Genomic DNA, 16,718 nt, shown 5'->3' with positions numbered 1-16,718 from the left:
CGGAAGTTAAAATTATTAAACCAAATTTATGTTTGTTTTATTATAATTTTTTCGTTCATTGCTTATAAATGGAAGGCCTTGTCAATACAGAGATAGGTTTACGGAACTCAACTTTCGCGCAAAGTTCCGTGAACTTTTGCTAGTAGTGTTGACAGGGCTTTCGTAAAAAAAAGTGTCCAACACGAGTAATGAGAAGGGGGCGGCAACATACAGGCGGCCCATGTGCGGCAAATACGTAAATCCGGCCCTGATTGCACCTATCTTGGGGGAACTTCCTCTTAACCTATATAAACAACTTATCTTGGCTTCTTACATGTTTTTAGTTTCTCATCAAAGACTCAGTTTTAAAACCAAAATCATATTGAAACTCAAGAAATACAAGTGTTCTAGATTGCATTTTCTCCAACTAGAAAATATTTACCCTTTACTCTGATAATTAGTTTGTTTCAATGGTTTTGAAATGCATGGTATCTTGTACTAGACAATGTAATATCTCACATGTGTCCCACTTGCTCTTATCAGTAGTTGAATGACACATTGTAAGGCATAAGCTAAAAAATCAATCAACTTTCTTTCTAGCATGATGCAGTTGTGTTTTATAAATAGAATTTTATCAATTTTTTCTGTGTACGTTAAAAATAGCAGATAATTGCCCTAAAGTGAACTTTTTAAGGGAACTTAATTTTTACTCAAAGATCGAAAACATCCATTTTACAAAAAGAGTGTAATGCATGCAGAAGCAAGTAGCTCAAGAGTTTTGAAAAGAGAGAGCATTTCCATGCAGTGTTTGCACCATTCCATAACTCTACCTTTGTAATTCCACCTGATTGTTTACTTTTTTTTCTTTTTTTTCAGTTCAGGCATTTGAATGATAAACTTGTGAATCAAAGGAAAGTGGAGATTTTTTCAAAAGGAAAACTAATTGAAGAAGTTTGGTCCAATGTTTGTGTTGGCGATATTATCTGTCTGAGGAACAACCAATTTGTTGCAGCTGACATATTGATTCTATCAACAAGTGAATCGCATGGCTTATGCTTTATTGAAACTGCAGAACTTGATGGGTAAACGTTTTTATTCCGATGGAGACTTCATCGTTTTCCTTAGAAATGTGCTACTTAAAACATAACAAACTTATTATATCAACGGTAGTACAGATCAAAAAAGACCAATCATGGCCCGCCACGGTCAAATGACTCAATTTTTCATCTCTCTTTATATTGTTAGACAGGTGGTATCTCATCAAAAATCATACACCGAATGAAAATATTTTCTTTGAAATAAAAAAAATAAAAAATGATTCGGACTGCTTTTGTTCGGTTTACAACTTGAAATTCTATTATGCAGAGTCTCTCTGAGATAGTTTTATATCCTACCATCCTTTTTTAAGATTCTTAATAGTTTTTCTTCTTTCTTTGTTTACATTCGGTTTCTAAATTTAGTTTTAGTTTCTTTTTTAGTTTCAGTGGTAATTTCGAGAAACTTTTATGTTTTTCTGATTTTGGTTTGTTTGTTTTCAGGGAGACAAATTTAAAATGTCGGCAGTGTCTTCCAGAAACTCATCGTCTGCAGCATGATGTAGGAAACTTCGATGGTGAAATTGTCTGTGAACAGCCAAACAATTTATTGAACAAATTTGTTGGAGTGCTCCATTGGCAAGGAAAACAGTAAGGCAACTTTTTTCTTTTATCTTTTTATTTAATTGATTTTTCTTTGAGTAGTGTAATTTCACTGGTTGGGAACTTAACAATCATATTTCCTACCTTTTTTTCCTGTCCTGCACACTCTGAGAGGCTATCTAGCCCCTCAAAGTTTTTATGACTTCACTTTCAAGATCTATATTCCAAGCTTGTCATGAAGAAGCATTAATTCATTTTATGTAACTTGTTGAATTTGCGAAGAATAGCTTCACACAAATTCTGAATTTTGCATTTTTTTAAAAATTGTGAGAAATTAAAGTTGTGTCTTAAAATATTTTTGTTTTGGATTTTCTATGCATAAAATAAATGCTTTGCTTTTCAAAGTTAAACTGTGACTGAAAGCATCCTAATGTTGGTAACATGTTCATATTTTTCTTGCGCTAAATCATGACTTTTTCTTTTTCTTTTTAGGTACTCCTTAAATAATGACAGAATTGTCCTGCGAGGCTGCGTTCTCAGGAATACTGGGTGGTGCTATGGTGTTGTTATTTTTGCCGGCAAAGATAGCAAACTCATGCAGAATTCAGGGAAGACTTTGTTCAAGCGCACATATTTAGATTGCTTTTTAAACAATATCATATTTGGGGTAAGCACTATTTTATATTTTCGTCTTCAAATTTGACATCTGCAACTTAATTTTCTTCCTTCTACTCTAATTGCATCAGTCTTTATGGGGTAATTTCAATCCCCTCTATCAAGCATCATAAGTTAGTTTTATGACACAGACTAAATGATTGTTTCAAACTAGGACAAGCTCCATGAAAATGTACAGGAATTGTGAACTCAGAAAAATGAAGAATGATACGATTAGACTTGATAGTCTCAGAATGTTGGAATGGTAAACTTCAAACAGTTGAAATGGTTCTCGGTGAAAGGTAAACTAAAATTTATTTTCTATTCTTCTCAGTGAATTGCTTTAAGGAAGTAAGTATTCAAGCACATATTTTGTACTGCACCCTCTCTACCGTGCAGATCCTCCTCTGCGGTCATGTAAAACCCAAATTGTATATTTTTGCTGTTGAGTGTCAACCTTTTCTCCTCACACTCTCTTATGCAGTATCAGAGCCCCAACTTTTTCCAAGGGATTTAGCAATGACCTATGGCAATTCTTTTTCGTATTTATACTTGACACATCAATTTAAAATGAGTCAAGTCAAATTGTTCTGTTAGTAAATAATTTTATTGATTTTTTTTCAGATAGTAATATTCCTGCTTACACTGTGCTTTTTTTGCGCCTGCGCTTGTCTGTACTGGGAGCATAACATTGGAATTTACTTCCGCATGTACATACCCTGGGATTCTGTCATACCATCTGATCCTGTCACTGGCTCTCTTGTCATTGCAATCGTGTCCTATTTTTCCTACATAATAATTTTAAGCAATGTTGTTCCTATCTCTCTATATGTAAGGTAAATATTTTTTTTTTTATCATTGCTTAGTTGTTCTCATAGTTTTAAAGATAATCAGTATGAAGAGAGAACTGAGTAGAAAGGAATTATTCACAGGAACCTTCTAGTTTGAAAATTCTCTGGAGTCGAAAGATGTGAGACTTCTGAACAGTCAGTCTGAATCACAAATGGAGCTCTCTATTCTCCAAGTCTCTCAAGTTTTTGAAAAAGATTGCACGATTAATTTTGTTTTCAATGGGAGATCCCATTTGCAATAATTACCAAGTGATAAAACAACAAAGGAAGATACAAAATAAAAGCACAATGTAAAATCTAAAATAGAGTAAAAAAATTAATATAAAAAATGGAATTATATAAAGAGATCAAGAACGAGTAGAATGAATAAAGTCGATCACAAGAACTACAGTAGTTAATCCCTGGCCGGGTCCTCAATGATGCTTTATAGAATTGTTTTTCTCCATTTCTTATTTACATGGTTATTAGTAGATAAGCTTTCAATTATAATGAGGGTTTTCCTCATCAAAAGCAACTTTTTGTTTTGTGCTTTATTAATAGAAGTTTTTGTTTTCAGTGTAGAAATGGTTAGACTGGTCCAAAGTTTACTAATTAATAATGATGAGAAAATGTACTGCCCAATCAACAAGATGTATGCCAAAGCTCGAACAACTACTCTTAATGAGGATTTGGGTCAGATCAGCTACATTTTTTCGGACAAAACGGGAACTCTTACACAAGTTTGTACTTTTTTCCTCAATTCTTTAGTTTTTTCTCTCATCTCCTTTTTTTAATAGTTGCCAACGTGTTGCATAAGAATCTCTCCAGGAGATAAAATAAACCCAGAGACAGCAGGGAATTTCGTTGTTAAAAATATCAGCCTGAGATACTAGGATTGTGTAAAATTAATATGATGCAAGCTATAGAAATTGCAAAAGAGCCTGAACTGAACTGAAGGGGGCCACTGACATGAAAATTTGAGGCAGTCGAGATTTAAAGTAAACTTAGAAATAATAATGACAACCATCATTGACCCCAAAGGATTCGTGTTTGAACGGTAGTTGAACCGCAGAAATGCCATGCAGACAGTCGCACTAAGTTTTGATTGCACATATGAAAACGATCAGAAAGATAGATGTACTACCTTCATTAATGTTGTCAACCCTTGTTTTGCCTCTGTATGAAACTTGTTTTTACAACTTAATTTTGAAATTGTCTGCACACATTAGTAAATTAACCCTACTGGTAGTTACATAAAATTGTATCCTAGAGCGTCTAATTTTGTGAAGTGACCAAAGCTCTCTTTTCATTAATTTTTTGTCTTTTTTTGCTCACTCTGCAGAATGTTATGACATTTAATAAATGCTCAATTGCCGGTGTAGTTTATGGAGAGAAAGCTCCCCAGGTAAGAAGGAATTCCTAATCTATAACGTTATGCTGTGTAAATCATCACTAACTTTAGCCTTCACTTATAGTATGTTCAATCGTAAAATATCTGACTTTTTAGGTGAATAGAGCCTCTAGTTTTGATGACTTTCAAATTTTTAGGGAAAATCACAAGTGCAAAATCTATAAATAAAGTGTTGTTCTTACTGTTATGTGACATCTATGTTGCACCTTCACAATATTGTCAAGATACATGCACCAGCATATAAGGGCAAACCCAAAGGGCCAACTTGAAAGCTCAATTCTTGAAAAAATAATATGGTATGGAGATAGATTGGCAACAGTATATCGAAAATGGATCATTTTATTTTCTTGCCCATTTTGTTACCTTTCGGCCAAAGTATCTCAAGCATTAATTGAGCGCCAATCTTTGTAAGAATTATGCACAAGGAAATAGATAATAAAGGCTGTTATAAACATATCATAGACTTGAAATTTTGAATACATGTTCAAAATCACTCCTACCATCTGGTTTAGACATAATTTGAGGAGAAAAGTCAAGTTAAGTGTTTATTTTGGCGCTTGTGATACCGTAGTTTGAGACCTCATGGTGCCTGTGAAACTTTTTTTTCCTTTATTTTTTTATTTTCAATTTAGATGAAACCATGGAGACAGATGTTTTTTTGAAAAGTTACAACTTATACTTAGGAGTCCCAAACCCCAAAAAATCATTCTAAAACTATACCAATTTGTAAACAATGACGCTTGCGATGCTTTGGCTGTAAGGTGACGATTTCTGCACCAATGTTGTGACATTAGTTATTTAGAATAGAATCTAGTTCCTCACAATTCTTTGTTTTTTGTCTGTGCTTGTAATATGATGTTTTTGTGTTCATGCCGTAATTTATTGTCGTTTGTCTTCAGCCGAAAGAAAAGAAGTGCAAAAAAGAAGTGAATGAAGTCACAAATTTTCCTCTTTGGTCGTATTTTTCCCTCCCGACTCTTCTAAAATGTTTCTTCAGTGGTAAAGTAATTTATCAGGCTTAAATTTAATTTTATATTTCCAAATTTCTCTCTCTTTTATTTTTCCTCTTTGGATGAAAGTTTTCACTTTACTTTAATTTGCTGACATCATCCTTTTCTTCGCTACCTTATCTCAGTTAGGTGCCATTCATAAAATATGTAATGCTCTAGGCGTGAGGATGGTCAAGGAGAGCGTCAAAACATTTTGTTTTTACATGTTAAAGGAAGAGACCTACATCCAAAAAGCATTATGAGGATAAAGTGGTCGAAAAATCCGAAATTTAGTGTTAGGCATTCTAGGAACTTAATACGTAACAATTTCTTGCAACTGTGGGTGGTATTTTTCCAGCTATTTGTTGAAAAGACAAAAATGTTTCATACTTATAGAATTAATTATCTTGCAAGAATCATGGCTTAAATTCTGGAAATTAATCTGTTGAGAAATCTAGTTCCGAGAGTTTTTTCACCCTAAACTTTAATACTGGGCATGAAAAGACTGAATGAATTAAGTTTTCTTTATTGCCTCTTTTTATATTATTGTCATTATTCTTTATTGTTAGTTATCATAAAAGTTGATAATAACTCTTCATATTTGACACAAATTACTTAACTGAAATTTTTTCTGTTGTGGATTAAAGTCTTTTTCCACGAGAACGGTCACAAATGTGCATCCTCATTCAATGCTCAAATTGAATGAGCTTCTGACATTTTGCTGTCTATGTGATGAACAACAAAAGTTGTAACTTAAATAATTGAAGGTCTACCACTTTCTTTAATAACTTTTTTTTAAATTTTTATAATTGACCATTTTTTAGTTCTTACCCTCCATTTTTCACTTTTTAATTCATTTCTAGCGCACTGACACCACTGGATCGCCTGGAAAAATCGTTTATGAAAATCTTGCTTGGAATCAGTACTATGAATCTGATTTCAAATTCAGTGATGCTAAATTAATGAAAGAGGTGCGGAAACTCAATCCCGAAGTCACAAAGTTCTTCCATTGCCTTGCGTTGTGCCACACTGTCATGGCAGAAAACACTGAAGGTACAAAGTTGTTGCGATATGATTTAGAACGGTTTAATTTTAGGGAGCGTATCTAGTTAATACAAAATTCAATCATAAGCATTGTGGAAAAATGATTAGTTTTGCTGATGAGTTGTGTGTTGGAAAAAAAAAAACCCAGGTGATGGAACAGCATCCCAAAACATTCTACCAGTTATGTTAACGCAAATAATTCTATAACTATCAGGTTCTAATTGGAAATAAGTCGTCAAAATTGAAATTAAGGTGAATTATGAACAAAATATAGGCCATGTCTAAATATTTTTATGAATTTGATGGCAAACAAGCTGGCATTAGTTTGAAAAAATTAACCAGGTTTGCTTCTTGAACTCCTAATACCTCATTTTATTTTAATTTTTCGGGTCATCCATAATATATGCGAAACTTGCAGCAAACGTTGTATATCAAGAAAGGAAGATGAACTTGGAATAACTACAGAAAAGTTTTTTGCCTTGGAAAATTAAATTTTTCCCACCTTTAGAGGTATAATCAGGTTTCATCATCAGTATTATTCATAATGGTGTAAATCTTCCCAGTAGTTACGTGTCTCAAGATTTCTAGCCATTTCCATTGTTTATCCGAATCAATAAGTTTATTTTTTGGCAGATAAACTAAAATATCAAGCTCAGTCACCGGATGAGGAGACATTAGTTCACGCAGCCCGAAACTTGGGATTTGTCTTCCTTGATCGCACTCCACATTCTATTACAATTGAGGTAAATCGAATAATTTTATACTTTATATCGTATTTGATCCCAGTACCTACAGCATCTTTAATTCTCTTTGTAGTTTCGAACATTTAGACTTTAGCATGAGAAACAGAATTTTGCTGCTTGTCCAGAATATTTTTCAAATTATGCCAAGAGAATCAATATACAAGTATAACAATATACTTATGAAAAAATTGAGTCATTGGAGCCAACAAGTGCGGAGACTGGTATGAATATTTTGATTTAAGTAAACCTCTCTGCTGAAAAATTGATCGAGCAGGTACTTAGAGGATCAAAATCCAGGAAATGTTTGTTTTTGAAAATAATTTGCTATAGGATCAGAGAATGCTATGCCGTATTATCAGAATGTTAGTAGGAGCTCATCTTAAATCATTCGCTGTCATTTCTAGTCTCAAATACAAACTAAATCTGGAGGTACCTTGTTCTCAAGGATTTGCTGAGTGTTTCCAATCAAATAATACATTTTCTGCTATCAATCTATCAGCTAAACGTCATTCTCCCTCTAAATCTTTTCTATTGCTCTAAGATCCGTTTTCAAGATCGAAACAAGATGATTTCAATAATCATTAGCCAAGCTTAGCTCTAATTATTTGACCCATTTCAAACAGCAAATGAAAAGATTTTACCAGCTCATCCGCTGTTCAAACTTGAGAAAGATGGATGTTTTATCGGAAATACTGATGCAATTCAGGTACAAAACCGGATATTTTCCCTGATGGCAACTTAGAAACCGTGCAGAAAAAAAAAAAAAAAAAAAAAAAAATCTGTTCTGAGGAAACCAAATTCAATGTACCAACTGTCATGTAAAATAATTCTGTGTGAATAGATTAATTCAATTTTTGACAAAAAACCATACAATTTTTACAGGTAATGGGTAGAGTCGAAGTTCATGAGCTACTGGTAATTCTTGACTTCAATAATGAACGCAAGCGGATGTCCGTAATCCTCAAGTACAAGAATCAAATCACTCTTTACTGTAAAGGTAGTGATAATGTGATTTATGAACGGCTGAAACATATCGACAAGTTGGCAGAAACTACGCGTGAGCATCTATTTGTAAGTAAATTGAAGTCACGGATAAAAATTGTGGCCAAGAAGGTTGGACTCTTATATAATTCACTCCAGCTGTAATGAAAGTGAACAAATTTTCATCGCCACTGAATAAATACTTAATGATTGAAAAACCTGTTTTTTAACTATAATGCAACAAAAAATTAAGCTGAGAAATATCTAGACATACTTAGTAAAGTTATTAAACCACAGTGATGTACTCAAATCAGGTATGTGGTATTAAAAGATACTGACCTTAATAGTCAACACATTTCTGTGGAGGATATGTACTGATTATGCACTTCTCTTTTAGCACTTAACTTCCAATCACAATACTCTTTTCATACTGACCTTAAAGTTTGGCACATTTCTTAAGGCAAAATATGCATTCCGCACTGACCATGTTTATTGTTTTTTGTTGCGCTTAACTGTCAACCATAATACTCCTTATCATAGTATCTTACGTCAAATCATGTTATCTGGTCGATTTGCCACCATATTATCAACCCTTATCAGTTTGTCCCCATGAATAGTTTTTTCCAGAAAAAAGGGAGAAAGATTGTGTGCCTGCTATTTTATATTTTGCCTTAAGTTCATGTGATAGCAAGAAAATTATTATTTATGATCTCAAACCACCGTTCAATATTTTTTCATAATTATTTCAGATGTTTGCATCAGATGGTCTTCGCACACTCTGTATTGCTTCAAGAACAATTAGTCAACCTGAGTATAATGAATGGAAAGAAAGACACCAAGCTGTTGTATCTTCGACTGAAAATCAGGCTAAGAGGTTGGATGAAATTTATGATGAAATTGAAACGGACTTGGAACTACTTGGTAAGATAAAGACTATGTTTGATGCGTTGAGTTTTCTTCCATTGTTTTTGAGAAATAACAAAAGAATTGGTTTTTTAAAATGAATGCAGTAAATTTTTAATCGTCAGTTTAAATATGTAATAATTGCCTTATCAAATCTGAAATGCACTGAAAAGAGTGAAAACTTTATTTTACAGCTGTCATTTACAATTTATAGTTCAGAAGTCAAACTATGTTTACTTTATCGCTAGATGATGACTCTCTGTATTATTCAGGTGGCCAGTAAAAAGGTCCTCGAAATTATTGAAAAATAATCGCTTCATAATAACAAAATAATTACCTGATAGTAAGAAATATGAAGATTAGTCAATTTAATATAAATGATATGAATGGTTATTTTTAATGTTTTTAATTGATATGCATATCTTTGAAATTACACTGTCGATGTGAGCTTTTATACTTGAATTGAATATGTAGTAAGGTGCTAGCTCTTTTATCACAATTCGTATTTTTTTTGTGTCTTGCATTATTAGGTGCTACTGGCATTGAGGATAAGCTCCAAGATGGGGTTCCAGAAGTTCTTAGAAATTTAGGATCAGCGGGTATACACATTTGGGTCCTTACCGGCGACAAGCAAGGTACGTTTTCAAAAGGAATGTCACAAGAAGCTTAGTTTATGGGTTTTTTTCCTACAAATAAATTTAATCATGTTCACTGTCAGGTCGTTTATAGTGATCATTTATTTTTTGCTTGTGCCAGGCTATAAAAGTCGTAGTAAGTGGCTTTTTGTTAAGTGTGTTTTCATGGTGCTGCTGAACGATAAAAGTGCTGTCTGCAGGTCTTTCACAAAACCTATCAGAATACTAGTTTTATGTGTAACAAGAGGGAAGCAATAGTGTTGCAACAATAGGTGATAACAATGGTTTGAAGTGTTGGTATTTCACTATTTTTTTGCTTGTTTTTCTGACCTGTCACGAACAATTATGCAAAAATATGTTGGCAGTAAACGTATTGAATCTGTATAATTACCTTGGTCATAATTCACATTGCTTGCATTTGTTGGTCCTTGATACATATTGTTTGATGGTCCAATAAATGATCTGATAAGTTCAAATTCTCCCCCAAAATTTCTCTGATAAACTGTAGTCTCTCAGTTTCTTACAAGTAATCGAAGATGGCAAATAGTAATTATTCCCTCTGCTTCTGATTTCAGAAACCGCAATTAATATTGGCTATTCTTGTCACCTTTTGAATGATGATATGGAAGTATTGGTAGTGGATGGCACAACAATGGAAGAAGTATCAAATCAACTAAAGCATTGTCTCTCGCTGATTCATAATCAGATGCCCACAATGAATGTGCCTGATGCTCTTGTGTAAGTTTTTCAATGGCAATCAATTTTTTTCGACTCATTTTTTACCTGTATATTTATTAATTAATTTATTAATCAATTGTTTCATTAACTGTCAAAAGTTGAGAAAATAGATTCAAGCTTAAAATTTAAATTCGTTTAAATGCCCTTTACAAAAACTTGTTAAGTAGACTAGATGGGTTTTGTGGTCTTTGCTATACCTTCCGTAGTAACATCCCTCATAGTGTGTTTAAGGGAGGAGCCGCAAGGACCCCAAAATGCATCAAGCGAACACAACCAATGTCCATGGGGTGCACTTTGATTGAAATATTTACATTTTATGTTTACATACTTGAAAATTCAGAGTCAGTCTATGTCTCCACAATTGATGGCTGTGATTGAAAAAATATTTTTGATCGAGGACCTTGTTTTTGAATGGAGGAGACCGTCAGGAGCTCTCCTCTGGAAGAAAGTGCATTCTCTTTTTTGCATCTGTAATATTAGTTGAACTGAATAACCTTTGTGAGCATTAAAACTGTTGAGTGGAGTGGCAGAAATCATGCCTTATATAGCTCTTCTTTATAAATAGAATAGTCGCTAGTATTTCGTGTGAATTTATTTATAAAAATTTCAACATCATTATTTAGTCATCTCATCCTCTCCCATTTTTCCTATAGGAATGGATTACCAGTTGAGTGCAAACCAGTCATCGACACCTCAAATATAGCCCTGGTCATTCATGGACACTCATTGATTCATGCGCTCCACCCAACTTTAGAAAAACTATTTTTGATCGTTAGCACAAAATGTAAGTTCAGTTTTTCTGCTCAGTTTGTCAATAGGTAACGGTTCATAATGAATATACTTTGAGGTTGTAGCAAAATATTATTCACTTTGCTACTCAATACTCATCTGTAAAGATAGAATCTTCTCCTTTAACTCATTTGAACGTGTTTGTACGAATTTAACATCATTGGTCTCTTAACATTTTTAAATGAGAAATCAATCTTAGTGTTAATCAAGGTAGAAAATCTTTTTCGATTTTGGAACACATAAATTTCTGGTTTTTTTAATGTCAATTCATTAACTCCAGTAGAGGGGAAAAAAGCACTGAAAAGTTGCACGAGTGCTGCAAGAAAGAGGAATCATGACTTTGATCTTCACTCAGAGTAGTGTAAAGCTAGAACCATCTTTTGTCTTTTAACAATTCTATCCTCAACTTACATGATAAATTTCTAAAAGCTGTAATTTTTTACCCTCTATGTATTGATTGAAATATAGTTAAGTCGTCTTTAGTCTCGCAACTAAAGATGCAATCCATTTCAAGGACAACCATCTCAATTAAAGAAGTGAAGTTTGGTGATGTTCAGGTTTCATTAAAACATATGAAATTAAACTCAATAAATTGTAATAGCTTCCTAAGAGTCTTTTCAATTTACAGGTAGATCTGTAATTTGCTGTCGAGTTACTCCTCTGCAGAAAGCCAATGTTGTTCAGCTGGTGAAAAAGTACAAGGAAGTTGTTGTCCTAGCAATTGGAGATGGAGCTAATGATGTGCCAATGATTAAAGGTGTTTATCTTTTTTGCTTACTTCATCCTCTCTCTTAATTTTTCAATGTGTTCGATTATTCAAATGCCATGCAAATTTTTCTGTTGCTTTTTGAGAATTGAATGTGTCCGTTCATAATGAGTTTATCATTCTTTTCAGCTGCCAATGTGGGCGTTGGGATCTCTGGTAAGGAAGGAAATCAAGCAATGTTATCCTCTGACTACGCAATAGCTCAGTTTCGGTTTCTGGAGAGACTTCTCTTGATTCATGGTAGATGGTCCTATTTCCGCGTCTGTAAATTTCTTCGTTACTTCTTTTACAAAAATTTCACTTTTTCAATGTGCCACTTCTGGATTGCATTTCTCAACGGTTTCAGTGCTCAGGTATTTCCTCAATTTATCATACTTGTCATTATGTTTGTGTCTTTTGCTCGTAGTCAATGTTGGAAAACGATAACTACCACGGTCTGCCCCACGGCAAGTTGAGAGGTTGAAAAACTTGCAAGTATGACTAATATCACTCTGAGGCAATGGTAGTGTTATCTCTTAGACGCGAATATAGAGTTAGGTTCAGATACGTGTTAGTAAAAAGCTCTCTGCACTCGGCAGAAATGATTTAAGAGTGGCCTCTGCAAGTTCTAGTCCCATGGGACCAGCATAGCTATTAACAGGGTAAGGATATTAATATTCTTGCTGTCAAAATACCTGAAAGTGTCTTTCAACTAATCCATTTTTGAAATATAATAGCTCTAATACAAAGCATTTCATTACACTGCCTCAAATTTTTCACAATTCTTCTCTCTCCCTCAAGAATTTCAGTTGTCTTGGTAAAAAATACTGACCTATGCATTATGTCTGGTTTCAGTCACTTTTTGACTCTGCCTACATCATAGGTTTTAATGTCATCAGCACAGCACTACCGTGTTTGGCCATTGGTGTGATGGACCAAGATGTGAATGAATACTACAGCCTAAGGTATCCTCTTCTGTATACCAATGGGATGCTGAATCTCAACTTCAACCTCGGCGAATTCTGGCATTGTGCTCTTCATGGCCTTCTCTCCGCATCTGTCATATTACTTGTTTGCTATGGTATGTATCGTACTGCAAATGTTCAGTTTTCTCAATGTTCAGTCCATATATTTATCTTTGAAAGCTGGCAGTCTCCTCTCTTAGGACGATTTTTAGGTCCCAGGAATTTGAAGTGACTCATAATCAGAACACTCTCATCACTTTTATAACTTCTATACGAATGAAAATCTGCAACTACTGATCTAATCTTCGATAATTTATTTGATCTCTTGTTCAGGCTGATCGTTTTTTAGGAAACACCAAAAACTTGTTCTTAACTTTAAAGAGTGCTAGCTCAATTTATTTGGCCTTTAGGATTTCTGTAGTTTGCTCTTGCTAAAGAAGGTGTGTAACCCCACCGTAAGGTCGAAATCTGAGACCCATCCTGGACATCTAACTCCAGCGGTCTGTGACAGTAGGAGGTCTTTGCTTATCGGTAATAGTTTGCTTAAGTATATGTCACATCTCTTTAGGGAGATACATTGCTGTAAACCATGGGTCTGGTCTGAAAGCTAAATATAACTGTTTTTCAGGGTTTTCTTATGTTTAACACTGTTTTTTTTACCAAAGCATAAAAGAGCACCAGGATCATTTTTGCGTTGATCGACTTCTCTTATGTTACAAAAAAATATTATTGAAACTCCAATCTAGTGTGTCTGCTCGCGTCCTGGTCAGAAAATGACATTACATTCGACAAACCCATGCAAAACAGTCAGTTTTGGCTTTGAGACCCACATTCACCGCAATTTATCTCACTGAAGGAATTCAGTGATAGCTAAAACAAATTACTCTCGTTAAAAATAGACCATCTCTGGTAAAAAAATGAAGCTGCAAAAATCTAGGGTTGTTTCGATCTCAGCCCTCAGGTGGGATTTGGGATTAAAGTTCCTGAGAATTGTCAATTGCCAGACATGGGAATTACCAGAAAGTGTGATTTTTATTATATTTTACAATATTTCAGTATCTGTGTATTCATGTGCTGTTCATTACCTCTTGCTGAATAGTTTTAAGTTTCAGAAACATAATTTTGTTTTTCAGAATCTTATTACATGGAGATTACCAATACTGGCCTAGACTATTCCAGCACCGCTATATTAGGACACGCGATTGGTATCATTTTACTCATTGTTGTGACTGTGCAGGTAATTATGTTGTTCATTTCATATTTTCATAATCGCCCATAAACTGTAATTCTTAAAAAGAAAAATACCCCAGGACATCGTAGACATTTTCTCCAGGGAAGCCCCTCTACAGTGTCAAAAGTGTTTACTTTCCCTTCTAATTCTATGAAGGAAAAATATAAATGAGGCTTAGGTAGATGAAGAGGGCAAGGAACATTTTTATGTGTTCAAAAATAAAAAAAAAAAAAAAATAAAAAAATTATTGTAAAACAACAGCTTTTGGAGAAATGAAATAGGAGCAGAATTCTTGAAACACTGTACAAAGATATGTTTCTGTATCTTCATCATGGTATGTCGCATGAGTTGCAGGAACTGTAGAAATGTGTTAGATTCTTTAGTTAAGTTGACCTGAAATGTTTAAGTTGTGCACAGCATGCCCATAAACTTGTTGTGTGTTTAATTTATACCAATCGATTTTTAGTACCTTTTGGATCTCCTTCAAATGACCCGTTTAATTTTTTCCACCCTCTAGGCTGGTTTTGACACTTCATATTGGACCATTTTCAATGTTTTGGCCATAATTTTATCCATTGGAGGCTACTTTTTGTTCTATGCTGTTTTCAATTGGGTTTTTGGCATCCACTCTCTGTATGATACATTTTTTGTAAGTTTTTTCTTCATTCTTTCAAATTGCAGCTATGTCATAACGTAACTTTGGAACAATGAAATATTTATTGATTGATGTCATGAAAGTACTTTTGCTTTTACAGAAAAATCTTCATTGACTGCTTCATCAAATTTTTTTGAAAAACTTTACCCTGCCAGGAATTGTGGACCAAGATTTTAATTTCCTCTTTCTGTCAGTACATTTCAGTACACATCAGTACCTTTAGTAAATTACATAATCATTGAATTTATCTATGCTGTAAAATCTCACACTGATACCATCAGTTCATGTAATATTTTGTGACACTTTAAATGAAGTTTGGTATGTTTATACTAAATCATTCAGTTACTAGGCTTATTTTAAATCCTCATGATTTGATTTTCACGTGTCTTAGTTTGATCAAGGCTCAAAAATGTATTGTGAATTTATTTTTTCAGTTGATGGTAGAACCAAAATTCTGGCTCAGTCTGTTGTTGGCGTTAGTTTTAGCATGTGCTCCACACATGATCTTTAGATTCATCATGCAAGATTTATTTCCGTCACTCTCAGATCGTCTGCGTTTGCGGCAACGACTACTTGGATCAAGGTAAAATCATTCATGGAAGTTTACGTAGAGGCTATATTAATTTCCTCTGCCTGCATGATAACTTTTATCAACTCTTGATTTGTTTGGGAGTGCAATGAAAACCATTTTTTTTTAAAATTCCATCATTCAACCAGATAGGCCTAGAACCAGTCTGCAGACTCCAATCAGCACACCCAGATTTCAATATTATTTGTCTGGGCTCTTGAATAAAAACACATTAAATTATTTTGCCGTACCACTATGTTGGGAAAAAACCAAACTATTTTCTTTAATACATATTCCATGTTTTTTCCTATTGCAGTGATGAAATGAGGCGCCCATCCAATTTGGAACCACACCACCTGCAGTACAGGCCTTCAATGAGATCTGGTTATGCCTTTTCTCACCAAGAAGGTTTTGGGAGGCTAATTACCAGTGGCAAGATGACTAGAGAGGAACCAGAAAAACCAAGCAGTGCTCCAGAAAAATCCTGACATGGTGAGAAATAAATTATTCTCTCTTCGCTTTAAAGTCCTTTAAAGCTTTAAACTCAAAATTGAACCCTTACTTTTGCAAATAAACGACTTGAGTCGGTCAAAGTGTAATATTCCTTTGGGTTTCACAGTGTGTTTTCTGTTCAAAACGAAAATGTTAATTTTTAGCCCCTTGACAAAGAGGCTAAGAAATTTGCCTCTGCATACAAAGGCCCCTTTTTGTATGAATGGTTATAATTTTTTTTAGAGTTTTATGTAAAAATCCCTAGAGCCCAAAATTTAAATGTGAAAAAAGGTGAATTTTTGCGATCGGATATAGTGTACAATATCAATGGTTTGTATGCGGGGAAACCTTGCTTTTGGACGAGATTTCCATTGAAGGTAGTTCTGATCTAACCGCAGCAGTTCATACATATTTATTCTCAATCTCTGAATTTGCCTTTAAAAGTGAAATCAAAATCGAGTTTATCCAATCATCGACCAAAAATCAGTGAACAACAGTTACTTTTCTTCAACTTTTGTCAGCTGTGAATTCGCCCATTATAATTTAAGTACCTGTTGTGCGGACTGCATGATGGTTGATATTTAAAGCACAGCCGGTGGTACCTAGCAAAAAAAATCACAATAGCTCTAAAACTTAAAGTAGGTAACACTAACTATGCCAGTACTCTGAGTAGTTTGTGCTGTACCCATCATCATCTCTGGTGATATCGTCTTCACCAGGTTTCTGCCA

At 34.1% G+C, this 16,718-nt stretch overlaps 1 protein-coding gene across 2 annotated transcripts in view; it reads left to right on the top strand.

The window, feature by feature from the left end:
• The window catches only part of ATP8B (ATPase phospholipid transporting 8B), a 50,882-nt gene that overhangs the window by 30,967 nt on the left and 3,197 nt on the right, over positions 1-16,718 (top strand). The window contains exons 5-25 of one of the 2 annotated variants that reach the window (XM_019055335.2): positions 856-1,061; positions 1,518-1,664; positions 2,109-2,283; positions 2,895-3,106; positions 3,678-3,840; positions 4,443-4,505; positions 5,411-5,515; positions 6,364-6,553; positions 7,178-7,287; positions 8,170-8,358; positions 9,018-9,189; positions 9,702-9,806; positions 10,382-10,544; positions 11,198-11,328; positions 11,962-12,090; positions 12,229-12,452; positions 12,934-13,159; positions 14,177-14,280; positions 14,792-14,923; positions 15,364-15,512; positions 15,814-15,989. In XM_019055335.2, coding sequence (XP_018910880.2) covers positions 856-1,061; positions 1,518-1,664; positions 2,109-2,283; positions 2,895-3,106; positions 3,678-3,840; positions 4,443-4,505; positions 5,411-5,515; positions 6,364-6,553; positions 7,178-7,287; positions 8,170-8,358; positions 9,018-9,189; positions 9,702-9,806; positions 10,382-10,544; positions 11,198-11,328; positions 11,962-12,090; positions 12,229-12,452; positions 12,934-13,159; positions 14,177-14,280; positions 14,792-14,923; positions 15,364-15,512; positions 15,814-15,985 — 3,267 coding nt within the window. In that variant the 3' untranslated portion in view covers positions 15,986-15,989. The remainder of the gene's footprint in view (positions 1-855; positions 1,062-1,517; positions 1,665-2,108; positions 2,284-2,894; positions 3,107-3,677; positions 3,841-4,442; positions 4,506-5,410; positions 5,516-6,363; positions 6,554-7,177; positions 7,288-8,169; positions 8,359-9,017; positions 9,190-9,701; positions 9,807-10,381; positions 10,545-11,197; positions 11,329-11,961; positions 12,091-12,228; positions 12,453-12,933; positions 13,160-14,176; positions 14,281-14,791; positions 14,924-15,363; positions 15,513-15,813; positions 15,990-16,718) is intronic. The other variant, XM_019055337.2, reaches the window with a different exon arrangement.

Source organism: Bemisia tabaci, chromosome 1 (genome assembly GCF_918797505.1).
Source record: "Bemisia tabaci chromosome 1, PGI_BMITA_v3".
In the NCBI taxonomy this organism is placed as follows: Eukaryota; Metazoa; Arthropoda; class Insecta; order Hemiptera; family Aleyrodidae; genus Bemisia; species Bemisia tabaci.
This window is presented reverse-complemented; position numbering and strand designations above follow the sequence as displayed.